The sequence below is a fragment of the Cotesia glomerata genome, linkage group LG1 (genome assembly GCF_020080835.1).
Source record: "Cotesia glomerata isolate CgM1 linkage group LG1, MPM_Cglom_v2.3, whole genome shotgun sequence".
Lineage (NCBI taxonomy): Eukaryota > Metazoa > Arthropoda > Insecta > Hymenoptera > Braconidae > Cotesia > Cotesia glomerata.
This window is the reverse complement of record NC_058158.1, coordinates 5,894,423-5,918,655: the sequence shown is the minus strand read 5'-3', so window position 1 is coordinate 5,918,655 and position 24,233 is coordinate 5,894,423. Positions and strand designations below refer to the sequence as shown.

The following is a 24,233-nucleotide window of genomic DNA, read 5'->3' as shown; positions in this document are numbered from 1 at the left end:
TTGTACCTTCTCTTTATCTTTATTAATACCTTCTTACTTATATGGTATTTGTCATTTTAGATTTATATAGACATATATATATATACATCTTTTATTGTTATTATATGGGTTTTTATTTTCACTGTCAGCACTACTATTTTTTGGGTTTCTTGTGGATTGTTTAATTTATTTTATTTTAATTTATTGTTCTCTTAAAGTTGGATGTAGTTTTTTTATTATTTGTGATAATTTTGAATATGGATTAATAATTCATAAAGTAATTAAAATAAGTTTTATCAATAAAATTTATAAAATTTTCAGGCACTATCAGTTGAAAGTGACAGTGACGATGATTTCGAAGATGCTACCGGAAATAATGCACGAAATGACGGAACACTATTAGCCAGTGATCCGCCAAAACCTCTGTAAGTATAATTGCCTTATTAACAATTGATGTTTTGAATTTAATATTCAAAAACAAAAACTCATAAATCATCTTTCATTTTTAATTACTCATCAACTGACATTCAACTGATTGATCTACGGTAATATATATTTGCCGTAAAAATCATCGAAAATCATCATTAATCGTCATTGTCGTCTCATCTCTAATCGCCGATGAATTATATATTTCTGTGGCACGTCTACCAGTCCTGAATTTGCTTTCAGACCGTCTTCAGATTCATCTTCATCTTCCTCGCACAATGCCCAAAACCATCATGAAGGTAAGAACAATAATTTTACGTACAAATACGACAATAAGTACCAACAATAACAATAGTAGACTATGAAAAATGAAAGTGTTTTTTTTTCTTTTATAAAACCTAAAATTTAAATGTTGAAAATGAAAACTAATCGATATCGTATTTCTGTTTATTCATTGTTGTTACTTTTTCAAGGAGGAGGCGCGCCAAATCGACCGTTACCACCAACTCCAGACGAAGAAGAATCTGGTGATCGTACGCTAGTCATGAAAAGAGTGAGTAGCTTATCCTTGTTAGTAGCGAGTGCAAGTAAGAACTTAATTATTGTAGCTAATTTTGCATACATATATATATGCACTATTGTATATGTATTGCACTGCAGTGTATCATTTTACACGTTACTATTACGTCGTATGACTGTTTACATACGTAATTATTATTTGTTTATTTATTTATTTTTTTTATTACTATTATTATTTTGAGTACATAAGTGACGATAGACTGCCATCAATTAAACGGTCCACGAAAATTTCCCCTCTACCTTTTCATACATTGCAAATCATCGAGGTGATGCAATCAGACGCATGAACAAGTAATTGTCATCAAACTGCCATATACGCGTTTGAAAAGCCTATCTCCAAGGATCTATCTCCACGATCATCTATTTAAAATGCCTGTCAAAATTATATATATATATTTTTTTTTTTTATTTATTTCTTTATTCATTCTGTAAACAGTATACGAAGAAAAATTTTTTACACATTTACAATTTACAAGAAACGAAAAAAAAAAAAATATTGAAATATTGCTGAAATTTATTATAGCTCATTAAAAGTTTTAGTTTTGTTTTATTATTAAATTATTTACGCTAAATTTGTTCGTTCTCATAACTTTGTTCAACAAAATAATATTTTGACGTTAAATTCAATAAATTCTTTCAACTATGTCAGTTATAAGTTTAGCACAGAAATTTTACAACATTTCATAGATTACATTACTGAATTCTTTACAAAATAATAAACTGAATAATTATTAATAAAAGTAAAAAAAAAAAATTAATTTAAAAATATAAAATTTCAGCACTAAAATAATTATTATTCATATAAATTAAATATTTTAGTCATAGACACATAGTCATTTAGACACCGTATTTAAATATCGAAAAAAAAAAAAAAATATTTTTTCGTGTTGGCTCTTGATCCATCACAGTGTCGCCTGCTATATGATACTTGCTCGGGCCTGTGTAACATTTTATTAATATATTTATACATATATATATATATCTGCAATATGTGTAAATAAAATACATGTATCACAAGTATCGGCGGATTATCTGCCAGCATTTTACATACACAAAACCACCAGCTACCACTTGAAAACCATCACAATTCACCCATTAAATTACATGCACTCAAAAAATATTTTTTGACATGTCACATGTTTAATTAAAGCATCACTCTTCTATTGGTAATCTCTTAACAATTCATTGGCAATAACACAAAACTTTATCCACTCACTCACGTTCAATACCCACGACTGGCTAACAATAAAACATACGTTAACTAAAATAAAACGACAAAAATACAATACAGTAATCATCCGTAAATAAATAAAAAATAAAATAGTAAATTAAATAAAACATTCATCAAACACAACACAAACTACGTATCGTTTTTTTTTGTTTCTTTTTTTTCTTGATCACTGTTTCATTACCCGACCATTCGATTACCGTCTTCTCTATACGTTCGTCGTCGAGTAGAAATTAACACCAATCACAACAATCACCTCCACAACATCATCATCATCATCATCAACAACGACAACAACCACAACAACAACAACACCAACACCAAGCACGACTGCAATGACAAATAGCAACAGTAGTAAAACAACGACGACGACGGACGATAGAGCGGTAGTTGCGAGCAACAGGCACTCCGAAATTGACGAGCAATTGCTCCTCAAGGAGTGGGACTTTACTCGCTTCTTTCAAGGGTGTAACGAAAGGTTGGATAAAATGAAACAGGAGGCGAGTAGCAGTGGGAAATCTGCTAGTGATGAGAGGTCATCATCCTCAAGTGACAGGACATTGAAGCGGTACGACGCCGCGGGAAGACGAAAAGATCAACCTCAAGCTCAACCTCACCAGCCTCAGGTTCACCATCATAAACAGAACAGTCATAAATCGTCTCAACAGTCGCAGTCATCCCAACTGAAAGCGGTTCACCGGCGTCAAGAGTCCGATTCAAAGTTGGGAAACACGAGTGCATTTGCCCGGGCATTCAGACGAGAGAACTCGGATTTTTTCCCATCAACGAGACACTCGGCCTACCTGCAAAAGTCTGAACCGCGGTCTAGTATGTTCTCCAGTGGGAACAGACGTGGCAGCGAGATAAGTGTGGCCGGAATATTGGGAAAAAAATCCAGCGGATTGGCACCCGGTGAGCCGGTACTGACAGAATTCTCCTACGGACGGGAACCGACTACGCCTACCGCTGGCAGTGGACTACTTCAGCGGCCAAGACGCGAGAAGACAGAGAGTGAAATTGTTTTCGGTAGCAGTAGCAGTAGACAGCAAGACTTTTTGCGAGAACGTCACGAGGCTAGACTGTTACGCGCTGCTGCTGCTACTGCTGCGGAAGACTTGTCCTCAAGAAGACGGAGTTTTAGGCCCTCGGATAGCCCAACCTCAAACTCGCTGAATGCTACTAACTCGACAATGTCTTCCGATGATGGAGGGACTATTAAATCTACTGCTAGTACAACTGCTAGCGAGTACAGCCCGGTTATCAGTCAGGTCAGTCTTGTCGACGAGCCCTGACTGCCTGTCCGTCTGCCAGATCATTGGCTCGTCAACCTAGAAACCTAATACCTCATCATTTTATTTACTCTTTATTTTTCTATCCTATTTATAAACATAATGTCCTCATTACGCTATACTATATCTATCAACTCGTTTCCTATCATTAATTTTTTGATAATAACTTCCCGCATCTACGGATATATAATATTTATTTACGAATGATTTAAATATCTCAATAGATTATTATTATTATTATTATTCTTGTTACTTATTACTTATTAATGTAGTCGAGGCAGTACTAAGTAGACGCATTTTAAATATAGAATTTTTTATTGCTATTTTCATTGAGGAGGTTTTTAATTAAGTATAGTATTAGAAAAATATTAATTAAAGAAAAATTTTTCTTTGCATTTATTAAAGCTTAGTGTCTGCAAAAAATGATAAAAAAAAAACCTCCTTGATATGTGTTAATTAAACATTTTTTAATACGAGTAGTGAAAATTAACTAATTAATTATTAATAATTCAATAGTTTAATATTAAATTTGCTACTGCTATCTCGTATCATTCCACTATCATTATTTTCATATTAGATTTAAAGTACTATCATAACTTGTAATTAAATGCAATGTTTTATTTATTTAAATTTTCATTCCAATCAATTTAATTTTACTTAAAACTTCCATTTAAAATCCATAATAAAAACGATAAAACGATTAAAAGGAAATAAACCAATAGACTAATAAATTTTAGCAGTCGATGTGGGAACTTTTCCATCAATTTTCAACATCACAATCAATATATAATAATCTTCAAAGTTTCACTTACTAAAAATCCTCTCCATTACTATAAAAAATTATAAAAACGCTGATCTATAATGAATCTCTCCCTTACTTATATACTCAACTCGCTCATTTCCATCGTTCATTAAACTCTTATACTTGCTACTTCATGTATAACCGCAGGTGAATGTTGGGATTCGCTTACCGCGATTGTTTAACTGTAACTAACCGAATTAATAATTGAAAAGAAAAAGATTAAAAAATAACAAACATAACTAATAAAAATGAAAGCTAATCGCATGGACTTGGCGATGCTTTCGTGTACGCTAATCACTGCACGCATTAATTGCTGACGAAGCTGCTGTCTTAATACCAAAATTAAAAAAAAAAACAGAAAAAATTTATTTGAAATCCCTCAACTCTTGAACTAAATTATTATTTCCTCCAATTAAAATTTTTATTCGTTCATTAAAAAAAATATATATATATATTTCTGTAAATTATTTCTGTACTCACTAACCAATTTTACTTTTTTTACTTCAATCTACCGCAAAAAAAGGATTATATTTAATTTTTTTAACTCTCTTGGAGTACATACGATGACTGAATAGTCACCGTGAAATAATAATTCAATGATAACTATAATACCGATAATAATAATGGTAACGATAGTTCTAAAATAATTAATCTACATTTGAGTAGACCAGTCTCTCATTGAACTAGTAACACAAAGACTTTTGATTATGTTTCACGAGTGATAAATTAATAACTATGTGTGTATTGTGTTAACATGTAACATATATATATTCTTGATTCATTGAACCACATGTTCACGTGCCTGCTGCTGCTACTGATATGTATATCTATATAGCATGAAGCCATATTCTTTAATCAAGAGACTGCAACTCGCTCACAAATTCACGATTGACTGCTGATAGAAGATCATAATCATTACATTCAAATGAAATAATATTAGGAAAAAATAAAAATTATAAAATTTCAGCAATCAGTAATAAAAAGTGAAGCCGATCCGAAGAAAATAATGAGAAGATCAGAAGAAATAGCGTAAATGTGAATTTTTTTCGAGATCTCATCACCAACTTGTCGACTCGTTGTAATTGGCGTCTGACAAACGACCAAGAATAACTATAATAATAACAGTAACATTGTTACAATAATAAAGATGATCGTGACGACCGTTGCATGACCTGCTTTATTTTTTTTTAACGCCTAAAAAGACTATATTATTGCAATTGATTGTTATGTTATGATACAATATACATTTTCACATCGTCGTCATCTCAACCAGCCATTGCCTTGCTCTTTTATAAAAACACTTTATTACATATTTTTATACATATATGTATGTGTATGTCTAAGTGTGTATTACTATTATATGTGTAGATGAACATGAACATAAAAGCATGCTTTGAAAACTGGCATGAGGATGACGCGTAATAGTTGCACGTTATCGTTGTGGACCGAGAAAAAAATAAGTATATGTAACAATGTGTATTTGTATTTTTCACAGTATACTTGTTGTACGTTTTTATGTACATACGTATACATACATACATTTATTTACATTCATATGTATAAAACGTGATGATTAGCACGTGTATATCAATTTATGTGACATTATTGTATAAAGTAGGAACTTGAGAAAAAAGAAATGCTACATTAGTTTGTTTAACTAAAAAAATTTTATCCGACACTTTATACATTTATGGTATTGTTATTATATATTTATTTATATATTAAAATATACATATTTTTTGTACTTTCATGTCCTCTTCTACGTGCAACCATCACTCTGACAGTTGAACAAAAAATGCATCGCACATTTGCAGCCTTTGTTGCTACGTTTTAAAAATTTTTTTTTAATGTATTTTTTTTTTACTTTATGTTTTACATGTTAAGTGTATGGCTAGCGCTTGATATGCGCGCTTGTGGATGTAATTATTTTTTAGTTATCGTATTTAGTTATTTTTTTTTATCTTTGTCTAGTTTTTTTTTTTTAATTTTACGTTATTTTTTTTACAATTTAGTCTACATAATTCCTTTACATCAGTACTGCAGTTTACTATGCTCCTGATTCTATAATTTTTTATTATTGTGATTTATTTTTATATTTTTTTCGTTTTATGACAAACATTTATTATGATTGCCCAATGCAGCATATAGTAGTTATAATCAGAATAATAACGTATTCAGCCATGATAAATATTTTTACTGAAGTTGAGATTTTTTACGATTATCATTTAATCGAATTTTATTAATATTTGTATTTATCGATTAAAATTTTTCACAATATTATAACTTTTTCAATTAACCGTTTTATTGTTAGTATAGTATGTTACAAGTTTATTGTATTTCTGGACATAAAAATTATTAATTAAATTTTTTTCTTTAGTTTCATTATTCTGGCGCATAAAAATTTATTAAAAAATTTTTCAAAAAAAAAAAAGTGCTACGTTGAAACATACATAAATTCTCTAAAATATACCGAGCATAAATTAATGACAATCACTCAACAATCTATTAAAAAGCCAAAGCGGAAGAATATTCATCATTTTTATTGATCTGAAATTTTTTTTTTTCCTATTAATTGAAAAGTAAAATAATATGAAAAAGAAAAAAAATTTATTACATTTCTAGAAAAAAAAGCTGTTATGTCGGAACTGTCTTAAACTTAAAATTGCTCAGACTCATCATGAAAAATGAAATATTCATACAAAATGGTGACAGAGGAGTATAAAAAATGAAATACATATTCAGAGAAATGTATAATATTTACAAAGTTTTAGTAGAGACAGGAGAATGGAAATAACTTCAGTAACTCGACTCAGTATTATTTAGCTCTATATTTTATCAAGCTATATATAAATATATATATCTATACCCATATATATCCTTACAGAATAATACAAGTCATAAATACCAGCATTGGAGTAGTCATTTGCTTTTTCATTTTTTTTCCTTATTCTCATATTTATTTATTTTTTCTTACATACTTTTTTTATTATTTATTGTTATTTATTTCCTTATAAATAAAACAACCACCCCGAATCTTATTTTTTTTTATCACACATGTAATAAGTAAATGCAATCAGCAATCATCAATTAATTTGCAATAAAATTAAGTGGATAATTTATTTATATAATAATAAAATCTAAACTTACAGAATCGTGATGGTGATCGTGCGAGAAGTAGCGGCGGCGGTGATTTCCAGAGGTCAGACTCATCACCAGGCTCACGACCAAGCTCTGTTCTCCCAGACCTTTTGACCTCGTCACCGGGTCAGCGACAAGACAAATCAACCAGCGAAGAGGTCAGCCACCTAAACTTATCTATACAGATATATTTAATATATATTTTCAGCATTATTCATCGTTCGTGTATCACCATTTACACATACATTCACATCTACCGGTACCCATTTCCGCGTGTCATCAGTCCCTTGCTCCTTTCCTTCCTTAAGCTCTTTTCCGCCTCATCACTCACCTCACACCAGAAGCCCCACAGAAATAAGTCAAATCAAATCGTGTAACTTTGATGTACGTGTAAAATATATGTGTTTATAGTCTGAAAAGTTAATACTTTAATAGTTTAAATTGAAATTTCTCTTTTAGCGATTTGACTTGACATTATTCTCTGCTCTACTCTGGCTTTATAAACTACACGAACGCTAAACTTTTATTTAAATATATTATATTGGATTTATTTATTATAAATATTATTATTATTGTGACTATATAAATAGGCTCACTAGAAGGATTTTGTACATTTATTGGAATGCAGAAATATGTTCAGAATTTTAAATATACTTACTATAGCTTTTATCATTACGATACGCTCGTAAATCCTCCTGAATTTCATTTCGTTTCGTTTTATTTTTTTATTTGTGCATAAAATTCCATTTTATCAGTATTAACTGAGTTTATTCCAAATGAAGCTTTGAAGCTTTAGAACGATTGATATTTTCGATACTCGTCGTTTAATTCCACATGTACATCGTTTGTTTTTGCTTTTTTAATTTAAATCATTTTTAATTATGCAACTTTGCTTCGTATATTTTCTAGTGTAATATTTTGTTTTTTGTCATATTCAGTCATTTACGGACTGATGAGAAAAAACCCAACTCAATTTTCGAATGCTCTAATTTTAGAGTTCAATAGCTTTCAATTACGAATCGAGCGTATTGTTAAATTATAAATTTTACATTATTTCTCTGAAACAAAGGGCTCGTTAATATTCAATTCATAGAAGCTATATCCATAAAAAATTTACAAGTAATATTTTAAAAAAGTTTGTCAATGATGATAAATAAAAAATTGATAAAGTTTTTTTATAAGCTTGCAAATGCTTTTATTATAAAAATATAAAGCAAAAAAACTATTTTGTTTTAGACTGAAAAAAGATCGGATCATAAATCTGCATAATTACAAGTTTCTAAAAACTACAAAATCCTTAAGAGTCACGATTTCTGATGAAAAATAATTAAAAATTAAATTTCTCGCTACGAAACTTGAATTTAAATAATGCTTTTACAGTTTGATTAAATCAATTTTAAAATTAAACAACAGTTTATCGAGCGAGAAATCTAATTTTACGAAAAAACAAATTATAAAAAAAAAAAATAATAATTAGAATACTGTTCCTCATAAATAAAATAAGTTGTTTAGAATTACGTTCCGCTCTTGTGCACTTAATTAGGTACGTGATGAATATAGTGGGGCCCGCATTAATGTTTTAAAGATTCCATTATGCTTAAAATATATAGTGTGTCTTGTGAAAAGTTTTGTCTTCATTTTGAATTCACTTCAATTAATTGATAAAGAATTTCTATCCTGTATACCTATCTTTCCCTCTATCACTATCTGTATTTCTCTCAGCGTTACTTTTGCTCGTATCTTTTATCAGGGTCAAAACACCCTCCACTCACCGCCGCTGCTCAAACTTTTCGTGCTTAAAATTAAGATTTTCCAGTCAATTTAATTATTCATACAAAGAACTTACGTTAGAGCAAAAGTGGTTCACTAAATCTTTATTATTATTTCTAGCTTTAGTATAAGCTTTAATTTGTAATGTCTATTTATGTTATAATCATTATTACATTTTTTATCTTCATTTACTTATAATTAATTTTTTTTTCAATTATTCTTTCGTAAATAAAAATAGTCAATTTATTCTATTTGTTTGCAATTGCAGTTTTGTCATAGCTTTAATATTTCATTTTTACGAATAATTCAACAAAAGGGAGAACGAAATAAAGTTTGATTAATTTAAATTACTAGATACATCATACGCCTTCATTCTTTTAAAAATTTCGCTATTATCTCAGTCGACGGATCATTTTTTTTTTTTTAAATTATTCGTTCTCCCTTTTTGTTATTCGTTAGCTTTGACAAGAAAAAAAAAACAAATAAAATAATAATTCCATTTTATCATCAAGACCTACCAAATAAAATAAGTGTCTGAATAATTAACAATTCCAGTACTTAATGCCTTCAAATACTCCCGGTATTTTAAAAATAAAACAGCACAATGAGCTAATCTACTCTCAATGCTAATGCAGCCAGAGAAATATTTAAAATTATTCTTGAAACTCATTTAACTCTTTTTTCAAACACTTACAATAAGTACCTTTTAGTTACTTTTTATCCTTTTATTTTTCTAGCTACATTAAAATAAGCATTTATATATATGAACAATGTACAATATTTAAAAAAAAAATATTTTTTAACATATGCATTATGTATAAATAACAATAATATTTATTACGGCCCTTGTTAATACTATATTACCGTATTTATCTATTACGTGTGACTAATTCACAATTGTTGTGTGTTGTGGGACACGCGGGAGCTCTAACTTGAACGGCAGGGCCCTATCTACTGACCACCCCCATCCCAATACTAATTACAATGTAAGTATTTATCCATCTACATCAGATCAGTGTCGCTTCCTTATTTCTATATCTCAAGGGTCATTTTTAAAAAAAAAAACTAACTAACAACAAAATTCTATTTATCATCACTATTATTAAAAATAACTTTAAAAACAATGGGTTTTCTACTTTAAAACTTTATAAACGGGAATCATTTTTTACTTTCAATTTAAACTATTGTAATCTAGCTGGAGCTTTTCTTTTATCTTCGTACTCCCTTTGTAATCAATTATTTTTTTATTATTTTGTTTTATTGATATTACTTATTTCAATATTTTCTTTTATATTTCTCTATTCTATCATAAACATTTTATTCGGGGTACAAAAAATATATACATAAATATTTTCATTTTCTTATTATTATTTATACTTTACCGGATGTGTGTGCTATTCGTCTTGTGCAATTGGCATGTACTAAAAAAATAATAATAAATAAAAAGAAAATTTTAATAAGTAAATGAATAACAATGTACAAAAAAAAAAAAAACAATTTATAAATGTAAATTTTAAACGAATATTATTTTTCTTGTCTATTATTTTATAATTACTGTACATCAAACTTTGTATTTTTTATTACTTAATTTTTTTTTTAATTATTATTATTTTAGTAGAGACCCTTATTATGACTATTATTTTATTTTCAGTGAGGTAGAAATTGCCTGTATAGTGATTGTGTTAATTAAAACTGGTGTTACTGTTATTGGCAATTGTTCTCACTTTCGTATAATACTACAATAATTATCATAACTACTGTTGTTATTATGAATATAATGTGTTGGTTGTTGCTTCATTTACTGGAAGACTCATAAAGTAGCAGTCGGCTAAACATTAAAAGATTAAAATTTAAAGCTTAATTTTATTTAAAAGCTAAAGGTTAATAAATAAAGTTGAGTAAAAAGTAAATAAGTCCACGTGTAATTACAGTAATGTAAGAAAGAATTTAGTTTTTTTTTCTATTTTATTTTATTTTATTTTTTTTTTGTTATATTCTTTTCTGTATTTAAGTAGAAATAAGTATTGGTGCAACAGCCATAACGCTTTAGAGTGTAGTAATTCTTAAGTAATTGAGTAATCTGATTTTATACTTATTGTTTTTTACGCTCTTTCTAACTCGATGCCGAGCTCGACTTTGTTTTCTTAGTTTTTTTTTCTTTCTTTCTTTAGTTTTATTCTTACTCAGAGTCTTATATTCTCAAAGTATCCTTTGCTCATTCTCATTTTACGGCATCCTTTACGATATTACTACGGAACTTGTTAATTCACAAAAGTGACTCTGTTGCAGCAGTATCGACAAGCTGTTAAAACACCCGCACCTCTTGCACTCCAACAGAAACAGCGTTCATTCCTGACATTTGGTTTTGGTGCCGGTCCTGCACGAAGAGAATCACATGTTAACGTCAATGTTACACCAACAAGTCACGATTTGTCCTCAGATACACCTGAAATACGAAAATACAAAAAACGTTTCAATAGTGAAATACTTTGCGCTGCATTATGGGGTAAATATTTTTATTTTATTATTTTTTAAATCTAAATTTTAATTAGTTTAAAAATATTATTGTATAAAAATAGTTTCAATATCTCCGTTTTTAATATTAAAATTTTTTAAAATCACTAATGCCCTGTCATGACAAAACGACGTATCTTGAAAATTATAGTTTCGAGAAAATAGCGTATAAAGTTTTTACAGAATTTGAGTATAATTTAATAGAAAATTTTATTTCTGTTATGACAAAATGTTGTAACTCGAGATACATTTTTTTTATCTTAAGAAACTAATGCTCATTTCGATAAATAAATGAAATTGTTATGGCAAAACGCTGCAACTCGAAGAATTAAATGTTATATTAATTTCCAATCCAAAACAGATACGTTTTTTTTTTTTTTTTTTTTCATTTCTTTTATACGCACATTTAATCAATATTATTGGCATAATTAATTAAATTAGTAAAATTTTAATGATACCCTATCATTAAGTAACACTAAAAAAAACCTTTTTAGCTTTGTTACGACAAAACAGCGTATCTCGAGATACGTCGTTTTGTCATAACAGGGCAGAATGGACGATAATTTTATCCAAATGATGATTTAAGGAGGTCCTTTCGCCATCAATGTTAAATAAAAAATATTAGATTATGCATAAAATTAAGTTTTATCTAATAGTTAAAGTCCTTATTTATCTACTAGTGAAGTTTAATTTATTCTTCACCGTGCATATTTTTGAAAAAAAAATTCCTAAAAATGTTAGTATTTTTTCCGAGTCTTACGAGAAAGTCAGACCTTAACAACTTTCTCGAATTATGGCATTAACCACTGATTAGATAGGGTAAAAAAAAACTCAAAATAAGGTTTTCTAAATATTCAGGTTTGATTTTTTGCAATAAAATATATAGGTTCCCGTGGAATTTACGGAGAAATTAAAATTATAAAATCACAGAAAATTTTTGAGTAACCTACATTTGAATGGCGTCAGAACATTTGGCAACGTTGCTTAGCGCGCGAGCTTCAGATCATTCAATAAATTCAAACTAAACTTTAACGCACTTATGTTTATCATACATACTTATTAATTAATTTATTGTTAATAAATTTTCATATTTCATAATTGAAAAATAAAACAATAATTAAAAAATACTAGCATTCTTGCCATGAGACATTAGAATGTTATGGTTTTATGACTAAACATTTTTAATTAATTTATTTATTTACACTGACTGCAAAAACTTAAACATGGTTAAGGTTATATTGTGCAAATGAAAATGTAAACAACCGATATGTAGCGTTGCCAAATCACGGATAGGTTATTAACAACTGATTTACAAGAGTCAAATTAATTTTTGTATTTAACTATTTTTTTTTTTTAATTTTCAAAATTTCAACGATTAATGCCTCATACACTATTTATTTTTTAATTTTTTAAATTTTTATGGGTTTTTTATTTTAATTTATTGAATATTGACTACTACAGTTGTTGTGACTCAACTGGAGCGAAAGGACTTCCTTAATTTGAAAAAATATCAGGAAAATTTGACCCATTGAATTATCTGTCTTCCAAAATTTCTGAAACTAAAATAACCGATCAAAGTTTAATCTTTACGGCAATATTTAATTCAATTAGTTGAATTAATTTTATCACATAGATATAAAACCCATAAAATTTTCTACTACAGATACTATAGATGTAGATTATCGTAACAGCTCAATTAAATGTTAAATTATGGTGATAAAATTTAGTCGACGCAATTAAAACGTCAAATTGCTTTTAATTTACTATTATAAATGTTAGCAAGATGTTATTGATGACAATAATCAATATAATTATTATTTTTCGTCCGATTTAGAGAATATTTTATGTAACTGAATTAATTTTGTTATCCAGTGTCTATTTATTCCTGGTGCAGAATATTTTATTTGAATAATAAAAAATAAACAAACAGTTCAATACGAATACATAGATCTGAATAAATAAATTCAAAGTACTTGATAAAAGCAAATAAATAAACATGACAATTTTTGGTCAACTGTAAATAAATTTATATTACACGATATTGTGCTACACTTTACTAGTATATTTAAATTTTCGTTAAGTTTAATTCCAGAGTTATTGATCCGCTATCAATTATTTACATTATGTTTCAATATTTAATTAACTTTTTTATATATATAGAAATGTTATTAATTATTCATATCATTTAAACGTTTTGCTAAAAATTTTTTATTTATAATGTAAAAAGTTAAACATCAAAGTAAATATTTCATTTAATTAAATACGTCAAATATTATTTACACTGAAAACATATTTATTTATAGTTTGAGTTATGAGGGAAAAATTTTAATGTTAACTTACACACCTTAGAGTAGTAAAAACAATAAGCAAATAATTTGATAGCAACGTATCATAACTTTAAAATGAAGTTTTATGTCAATAATACTAAAACTTTGATTATTAGCGTAACGTAATATTCTTTGAAACAATTTTTAATTAAAAATTTTATCCTTTCAATATTTGAAATTAGTTTGTTAATTTATCATCCTAATAATTCTTACATTCCGATCGATAATTAAAAAACTAAAAGTTTTCAAAAAAGTTTCATTTAAACTTTCCAGTAAATTAATTAATACACGGTATATTATTGACGATAAACTTTAACTATGCTGCTTAAACTTTCTAATGGACTTTTGATGAAAATTTATCAATTATTACGCAACTGTTGATTTATTAAATTAGCCCAATACAAAACATGATAATTGTGAATTAGTTTTTAATAAACAACGGTAATATAATTGAGAATTGTATATAAAGTCAGAGGTATAAAATTAAAGTGTAATTTTTTGCCTCAGGTAGAAACACATTTTTTTTTTTTTTTATAATTTAATTATTCATATAATTTTCAAATTACTGTATGGAGTACGAAGAAAGTTATTTATAAAAAGATGAAAAGAATGATATTAGAGTGAGGATAAAGGAAATGCTATCAAAACTGATGCATACTGTATAGAAAGCCAGCAAAGCACTAAATTAGTATCTCTATCGTACAATATTGATCGTAGTAATTAGTTGCATCTTTATATCAAAGAATACATAGTTCGAACTATACATTGTATACACCATTATGTTCATAAAGTTTGAAACCGACGAAATAATATAATTAAGATAATTTAAATATTAATTTAATAAAAAAAATTAACTCTAATTACACCGAAAGATTCCGTAAATAAAATTTTATAAATTTGTTTGTAATTTTTATTTATTATGATTCTTTAAATACCGGGATAATAATTAAATTATTCGTTTATTGTATAAATGATAATTTAGTTAAAATCTCATTACTCATAATAACTTTCAACAAAATAATATAATAATAATATTAATCATAATAATTCTAGGCGTGAATCTACTAATTGGAACGGAGAACGGGTTAATGTTGCTAGACAGAAGCGGACAAGGGAAAGTCTATCAGTTAATAAGCAGAAGACGATTTCAGCAGATGGAAGTACTCGAAGGACAAAATATTCTAGTGACTATCAGCGGAAAAAAAAATCGTGTCAGGGTTTACTACCTTTCTTGGCTCAAGAGTAAAATACTGCGGACTGATGGCCACAGTGACGTAAGTAAAGGCTAACTAATTCAAATTTCACAAGTAAGAGTATTCTCATAAAATAGATCAAATAATAAATTTCATTATTTTTTTTCTTTAAAAAACCTTTCTAAACACAAGTTTCTATGCTACAAAAATTTAAAAATTATGGGATGGTAGAGCGTAAAAATAAAAATCCATTTAAAACTTTTCCGAAAAAACTTATTTTCTACAAACTTTTTCATAATAACTTTTTAACTAATTAACCGATCTAGATGTGCCATAAATTCTTTCTCTTATTTAAATAATGAATGATAACTTTTGTTTAACTCAATTACCGGGTGATTACAAACAGCATTATTAAAATAAATACCAAGAATATAATAATTATAAAGGGTTTACTTCATATCTCGTCGTCTTATTTATTCATTATTCCGGGATGAAAATTTAAGAAATTTATATTCAAATAAAAGGAAAAATGCTTCTAAATCCCTAGCTCCCGTTATCGTTTATTAAATAAAGAGATTTAGTATTTTTTCGATTTACTGAGAATACTCGGGCAGTTTATTTATTTTAAATTCAATTTAAAATCAATATTTATTTATTTATTTTTTGGAATTATTCAACAGCAAGTAGAACGACGTAATGGATGGATAAATGTAGGCGATCTCCAGGGTGCTGTGCACTTCAAAATAGTCAAGTACGAGAGAATAAAATTTCTCGTCATCGCTCTTAAAGACTCGATAGAGATTTACGCTTGGGCACCGAAACCCTATCACAAATTCATGGCCTTTAAATCATTCGGTGAGCTAGCTCACCGTCCACTACTCGTCGATCTCACTGTCGAAGAGGGTTCCAGATTAAAAGTTATCTACGGCAGTGCCGACGGTTTTCATGCGGTCGATTTGGACTCCGCAACTGTTTACGATATTTATCTTCCAAAACACGTAAGTTTTCATTCAAATCTCTTTTTTTTATTTTTTTTATTATTGTTATTACTTTATTTACTACATAATAAATTTTTATACACATCGCGTTCCGAATATGCAAAGATTTATAAAAAAATTTTTCAAGTTCTAAAAACAAAATTTGAGACACAGTATTTTGACTTTGGAAAAATATTTTTTCATTTTTATGCTTAAAATATACTTACAAAACACGTAAGTTTTCATTCAAATCTCTTTTTTTTTATTTTTTTATCATTGTTATTACTTTATTTACTACATAATAAATTTTTATACATATCGCGTTCCAAAAATGCAATGATTTATAAAAAAATTTTTCAAGTTCCAAAAATAAAATTTCAGACACTCTTTTGGCTTTGTAAAAATATTTTTTCATTTGTATGAAAATATATTTGCATAGCGATTGGCAAAAAAAAATTTTATACGCCCTATTGTTATTTCAAACGTGATACAATACTGTATGAATAAATAAGTGTATAAAAAAATAATTGCAATTACAGACTCAGGGACCCATTTGTCCACATTGTATTGTCGCATTACCACACAGTAATGGTATGCAATTGTTGTTGTGTTACGACAACGAAGGTGTTTACGTCAATACGTATGGTCGTGTATCCAAGACAATGGTCTTGCAGTGGGGCGAAATGCCAACTAGTGTGGCATATATTGGTACTGGTCAAATAATGGGTTGGGGTAATAAAGCTATTGAAATAAGAAGTGTCGAGACTGGTCATCTTGATGGCGTATTTATGCACAAAAAAGCTCAACGGCTCAAGTTCCTCTGTGAACGTAATGATAAGGTAATTTTTCATCTATTTACTTTAAAAACTTTAACTTTTACAATTTACAAATCCTTTCTTGTTGTATTATAGTTTTACTAATTTTTTAACTTTAATAATAGCATGTCAATACTTGTCGGTAACTTTTATAATCTTTAATTAAATTCTCGATAACTTTATGGTTAAAAAAATAATCTCTAAGGTTGATATTTAAAATAAAAATTCTAAATTTAACACGTATAAACAAATTTTAACAAGTCAAACTTCAAAGTCACTGATGTTACAGACTTTTTTTTTATATTCCAACTAAACTTCCGGACAATTTAATTACTTTAAATATTTCAACATAAAAAAAAAAAACTTATAATGATGAAAGTATTTTTATAAGCTCATTTAAGCATCTTGCTTACTCGTAAATAATTAAGTACACCTTTTAATACTATTATAAAAGAATTAAAAAAAAAAACTGAGCTCGCTAAATCTATAAATAAAAAATTTTATCATCAACATTTTAAATACATGAATTATAAAGTCTATTAAATATTTAACAAACCAACTGATTAACAAAAATAATCATGATAAATATAAAGTACTACCTACTTAAATGAATAATTTATTGCATTGCAGGTATTTTTCTCGTCAGCGAAAGGCGGTAGCTCATGTCAAATTTACTTCATGACGTTAAACAAACCGGGTATGGCTAACTGGTGATCCCGAATGAGGCCGAATATGGCCCCATCGTCTAACGTGCAAGCTTCACCATCATCAGTAATACCACCACCACCACCACCACCACCACCACCATCATCATCATCATCATCATCATTACCATTGCCATCATCACCACCGCCTCTACCGCCATTACAACCATCATCTTTGTTATATAACTCGCGAAATATTGCGGAATGCGTCCCAGAACATTCGTTTATTCATCCTCCACTGCCACGTCCGAGTGTCAGGGACGCCCGAGAGTGTAAATATCGTCTATCTGATCGTAAAAATCATCAATATAATCGCCAACAACATCAGAAACAGGATAACCAAGAACAAGAGCATCAAAATCATTACTTGTATCTCCATCACCAAGAGCGTCAACATCGTTATTATTATCGTAATTACCACAATAGTAATATTATGGAGCGTAATAACCGTGAGTATACTAATACTGGAAGTTACGACAAGAACTTTGTGGATAATGATACTCATAAAAATAATAATAATAATAATAATAGAGAGCAATATCTAGGACGTTTGTCCTTGCGGAGAATTAGTTCTGGACCTTTGAGCGGTATCAACATCTTGGTAAAACGATTGCTGTGCTTTCTCGCGTGTCCAGCTTTGAGCTCCTCGTCTTCTTCGGTACGTTTTGGTCAGGACTGTTAGTGTGTGTGTAGAGAAGTTGTGCGAGCGGTCATCCGTTAAAGAAAATAACCGACAAACAGAGATAAAGTCAAGTGAAAAAGATAAATGAGTCTTGTTGAGTTGAGTTGAATTTAGTTAAGTTTTGTACTGAAAGGAGAAAAGAGGAAAGCCGAGTTTAAGCAACACATATAAAGTCTAAGAGCTTATAGTCTGCATTTAAGCTTGACTATCGACTGTTATTTCAAAGCGACCGTCAGTGAGTTCACATTCGCGTGAGTGATCCTTTTAACGTTGGCTTATTTTTTTAAACTTTGTGAATCGTAACAGACCCAAACGGATTATTGACTTTAGTGGAGAATAAGTTTAAGTAAACGTTGCAAAAAAATTTACGTATATATCTATACATATATATGTATAAAAAAAAATAAAAAAAAAAAAAAAATACTTAGTGGCTTTGACAGTGTTTTAACGTTATTCAGTAATCACTGAATTTAACTGATCGCTCAATGAGACGGCTTTAAATTTATGGTCTTGAAGGATTAAATTAAACCGTCGCCATCACCATCAGCATCGCCATCGCCAGAAGCAATATCACTAGCTATAGGTGAGGAAGCACCAGCTGTAGAAGCTGTTAAACCACCAGTTCAAGCATCTGATCCAGTAGTTTAAGTTAAGTAATAAGCTGACAGGTCACCATCACGTATCCTTCATTCCAATTAAATCTTTTTTTATCAAACGAGCTCAGGGACTAAAAACTCGGCTACAGGTGTTTCATTTAAAATCCCATCGTCCGTAAATTAAAATGGCCACTATGAGACTTGGAATAAATGAATACTCACCGGTTCTATGTATATTGCTCATGTGGATGTATCGCGAGTGTTAAAACAAAGTCAGTACACGTTCACCGTTTTGCGCTATTACCTTAAAAAATTTTAAAATAGAAAATACGTTAAAAAAAAATTATAAAAAGATAATAAAATAAAATGAATCTATTGATGTGCTCGTGTTTTACGATATGCGTCAGTATGTCAATCAAAGACTCGATACAACACTCAACTGAAAAAAAAATATAAAATGGAAAGCGAAAAAAGATATTACTGTGAAAGCCGAATAAAAAAGAAACATGGTTAAAACTTTTTTTTTTTTTTTTTTTGAGTCTTTTAATACCGTATTTTATACACGAAAAGATTCTAATCGAGCACTGGCGTACATTTTCAATTGAAAACTTCTGGTATGTATATATATATATACATATACTCGATAGTACTTTTGGATATTGTTACGATCAAATAGAAAACCATCAACATCCACCAACACCTGACGGAATATTCGGGTGGATTTTAAAACGAGTAATCGTTGATATTAATCACCAGTGTAACCTGAGTAATTGATAATACTCAATATAAATTGATAAGTAAAAAAATAAAAACAAATGGAATAAATAAATAACCGGAGAAAAATGTATCGCGTGTACTGCGAACTAAATAATAACAATAATAGTAGTGATTGGTGATGATAGTGATTTGTTCTTGACGACTAATGTTAATATATATATATATATATATATATATATATATATATATATATATATATATATATATATATATATATATATATTAGTAATGATTAATGATAATGAAGAGAAAGATGATTACGATGATGATGATGATAATATGTGATTAATCGCATTTTTACAAAATGAACAAAAAATAATAATTATATGGAATAATTATAACGCACGTCAGATGAAGTGGTTATTAACGAATTTTTTTAATATTACTAAATATATCATTTATTTAAATAAAAATAAATACCCTTTTTCGTACGTCCCTCTTACGTCTTCGTAAATATTTCAATTTATCTAACGTAATTAATTATACAAATTACTTATTGAAGTTTCAATTAACTTGCCCATTTTTATTATACGTTTGCTTAATTATTGACACAAGTGATTTAATTACTATGTTTATTACTATTATTATAATTATGATTATAATTTTTATTATTTTATAACTATTATTAATTTGTTATATTTTTTTAAAATGAAAACTGGTTGTGCAATATCGCTGATAATTGACTGTACTAAGTGACTGCTTTCATTTATCGAGGGCCAGCGATCCGACGACACGTATTGTACTCGCGTTAAATTTTTTAAGCTTTCAAATATAAAATGAATAAAAAAAAAAAAATATAATAAATAAACAGTTTTTTAATACGGAAAATAATTAGTTATAAAGACGGAATGAGAAAGAGTTTGAGGCTGAGTAAAAAGGGAAGAGGGATGATAATAATAAAAAAAAAAGAGATATGTCTCTTTTATTCTCGTGGATTACTTGTATATATCACACTGATATATGTACGAGCACGTAGCGTCGGGACGCCGCGCACCGTAAGTAATCGATCGGAGGCCCATACCTCGATACCTGATACGTAGTAGTAATAGAAGTAGTAATAGAAGATGACGAAGGGGATGAATAAAAATAATAAATAATAATAAAAGTAACCATCAAGTTTAATATAAATGATAAATAAATAACGTAAAAAAAATAAATTTTAAACTTTTTAAATAAATAACAGCCCGAGTGGGAATGAAAATAAAAATAATAAAAGTAATAGAAATAATTAAAATTTTATAGTAAGTAGTAAGACCGAGTATCAGTCGGACGTGACCGGCAATGTGAACGACTTTTTTTTTTTCTTATTTACAATTTTTAATTCTATTAGATAACAATCGAACCTACGTACAATTATATTTATACGAAAATTATAAATGTAATAATAATTAATTAATTGAAAGATAAATCATAAACTTAAAAAAAAAAAAAAGAAAAAAAAAATTAAGTATACAAATATAAGCGAGCGAAATAAGAGGGACGCCCGGACCAGGGACTCTTATTTTGGTGCATCGATGATACAATGAAAGACTGTTTTATAACGTGAACAAAAAAAAAGTAACAAAAAACAAAAAATTGTCAAAAAAAAAAAAAACTAAATTTAAAACTAATACTTTTGCGCAAATAGTTATAAAAGTGGCTCGAATGAGAATTATTAAGGATTAACACAGAAATTATAGTTACAATGTTGTATGTATGAATTACCGTGTAAGCGTTATCTCGATTTCCTCATTCAACCCGAAATTCATTTTTATATCGCAATAAAAAAAAAATACCTTTATAACTGCCTTTATACGATAGCCAATTACCATAATTTGCTCTACTTTGCTTCGAAACCAATCCCTTCCCGCTCCCGACCTTTTCCTGGCCTTCCCATCTCAATTACATTATCTGGCCCCGTGCTCTTATTTTCAATGAATTAACTTCACCACCCGCCTCATCTGTCCCGCATCTTTTAGCTCTTAAAAAATCTAAAAACAAGAAAAAAAATGATAAAAACGCCTTTTCTATATTATATTCTCCCAAAGATGGTAGTGATGAATTTTTTTTATATATTGATTATTATTATTAATATTAAATTGATAACATGTCAATTTATTGAATGTATTATTTTTTATTATTCTTGTGGTCGTTTGTCACAATAAGATATGATTATTATTATTATTATTCTAGTTATATTATTATTATTATTATTATCATTATAAAAAAATTATTATTAATAAATAGAATAAGGTCAAATATACGACGATTCGTAAAATGTGTGGAGTAAATGAATTTATTTAACCCGAAAATAATGAGCCTGAACCACGGCGTTAACCCCTCAGTCCTCGTTCCGTTACCACGCCTCACTCCTAAATGTTCTCTATTTATTCTTAATCTTAAGCTAATAATCTCATAGAGTAACAGTTAACCGCGTACAGCACTGTATTTATCGTTTAAAACCAGTGCAGTAACTTACTTGCCTGGGCTAATGAGATCCCAGTAATTTTCCTGCTGTTGTTAACAAACCTGTGTGTGTCACCGAGCGTGAGAGCTGTTCTGAGAACAATAGGACACAAATGTATGTATGTGTTAGAGTTCTAGCAGAGGTGACCAAGCGGGTCAAGTTTAAAGGTGTGTGTCCTTTTAATAACCACCGGGATTCGTTTCTCGGCAAGTGGAGTTAAAGTTGGTATTGGAGTCTACAAGTAAGGTACCATAAGGTAGCAGTTGCAGTGGCTGAGAGGTGGTCTCAGTGGCAAAGCTAGTACCGGTTCGAGGTGTTATAAGGTCTCGGAAAGCGAGACGATGGTTTATACACAACCAGTGGAGTTAGAAGAAGAAGAACAACAAGAACAAGAACAAAAGCCAGAGTAGCGTGAGAAAGACGGAAGTTTAGTTTCGGCACGAGAGTATGCTCGACAAAAAGCGATACACCGATAGCAGTAACCCGACCACCAGAGGGAAGTTTGGTCGACCATAACGGATGTACGAGAGCTTCGGTGGGCTCGAGTTACGCGGGCCACTCCGGATTTTACCCCAGAGTGAGCTAAAGTGAGAAAATCCCGATACCGAGGAAAGAGACCGAAGTGACCTACGAGAAAAGTTTATCGGGTTTATATTGTAAGAGATTCCCCCGCCGACAACCACCAAAACATCCTCGAAACGTCCACGAAAGCATTTCGTGAGCTAACGATAAGAAATTTACTAACCTTCTGTTAGAGGACTTTAGGCTCTTGTAAAATAATTCATTCCTTTAACTCGATTCGCTCACTCGCTGCAACTCCAATCATCCTTTTTCATCTCTTTTACTTTCTTCACCTAGTAGTAGTAGTGTACCTTTACTACTCAAGCTTGTACAACTACAACTACAACTACTACTACCTTCGACAATTACTACTTGAACTAACTCATACTATCACAATATACTAAAAGGAATACCCACTCTCCTCAATCACTCGTTTTATTTTAATCCAGGAAAACTACTCGAGCCAATTTACCAGAGGTATTGAGTTATGCATCTGCTAATTGCGAGCGACCTTCTCTCTCTTTCTCTCCGTAACTTTTTCGATTCTTCATAAAGCCGAAAAGGATCTCTGCCCGAGGCGAGTTTTCTCCGCCAATAGTATATTTCATGTATTTTTTCATTATTATTATTATTATCATCATTATTATACTTTTTTGGGTAGCTAAAAAAAATACACACACCTATATATTCTTTAATTCCCTTTTTCACGGAACACAAACCCCTACGACAGCAATATATATCGGCAACCCATAATTTCTTTAAACAACTTCTTTTTTTTATTTCCCTTTTCTTTATTTTATTTTTCGACAATCGAGTAGTAGTTTGCCGGGACAAACGCAGCCCCGCAGGATCACGGCTGATAAAAGGACTTACCGTGCTTTCTGCTCCGTCTACCCGCCCACACACACACATACACACATAGACCCGCTCACATCCATAATATAGATATTATGAAGGCGTAGTAGAACGCTTAAGCGGACATGGCAAAAGAGGAAGACAGGAAATGAAAGAGAGTGTGAGTGGAGTAGAGGTGCCTGAAGCGTTTAATGTGCGTATGACGACGGCGATGACGACGAGTCTCGGTCCCTCCAGTTATACTCTATACTACTCGGTCTAGTGTAGTCGGTTGTTGTAGTCGAAAAGCGAGTGGTTAAGTGGGGCGAGAAGTGCTGGAGAGCTGTATCGATGTCCGGGGTTCACCGCCGACGGGGGATACCACCAGCAGCCCCAACAGTACCCGTGGCAACACTACCAAAACCGACCACATGCACGTGAAAACCATCCGAGCCTTGTTTCTACATATTATATGTACACAATATTATACATCTTCGTATGGTAGAATTAAACAGCATATTCCGACATAAACGTCGGCTAAGAAGCGTCAGGCAAAGGTTAAAGTATTAAAACAGACGCAGAAGGAGAAGGAAAAC

At 29.8% G+C, this 24,233-nt stretch overlaps 1 protein-coding gene and 1 long non-coding RNA gene across 14 annotated transcripts in view; one reads left to right on the top strand and one right to left on the bottom strand.

The window, feature by feature from the left end:
- LOC123273607 (serine/threonine-protein kinase mig-15) overlaps positions 1-17,803 on the top strand; it is a 30,308-nt gene extending 12,505 nt beyond the window's left edge. For 6 of the 13 annotated variants that reach the window (XM_044741088.1, XM_044741064.1, XM_044741080.1 and 3 more), the window contains 10 exons: positions 301-404; positions 631-704; positions 879-958; positions 2,443-3,480; positions 7,453-7,599; positions 11,501-11,717; positions 15,106-15,326; positions 15,926-16,243; positions 16,762-17,061; positions 17,668-17,803. In XM_044741088.1, coding sequence (XP_044597023.1) covers positions 301-404; positions 631-704; positions 879-958; positions 2,443-3,480; positions 7,453-7,599; positions 11,501-11,717; positions 15,106-15,326; positions 15,926-16,243; positions 16,762-17,061; positions 17,668-17,751 — 2,583 coding nt within the window. In that variant the 3' untranslated portion in view covers positions 17,752-17,803. The remainder of the gene's footprint in view (positions 1-300; positions 405-630; positions 705-878; positions 959-2,442; positions 3,481-7,452; positions 7,600-11,500; positions 11,718-15,105; positions 15,327-15,925; positions 16,244-16,761; positions 17,062-17,667) is intronic. The other 7 variants (XM_044741058.1, XM_044741118.1, XM_044741105.1 and 4 more) reach the window with 5 other exon arrangements.
- Positions 5,106-23,279, bottom strand: LOC123273680. The gene is made up of 3 exons (XR_006511352.1): positions 23,160-23,279; positions 6,321-6,327; positions 5,106-5,130 (listed from the first exon to the last, which is right to left on the bottom strand). It is a non-coding gene; the product is annotated as an uncharacterized LOC123273680 (long non-coding RNA).
- Between the last annotated feature and the right edge of the window lie 954 nt (positions 23,280-24,233).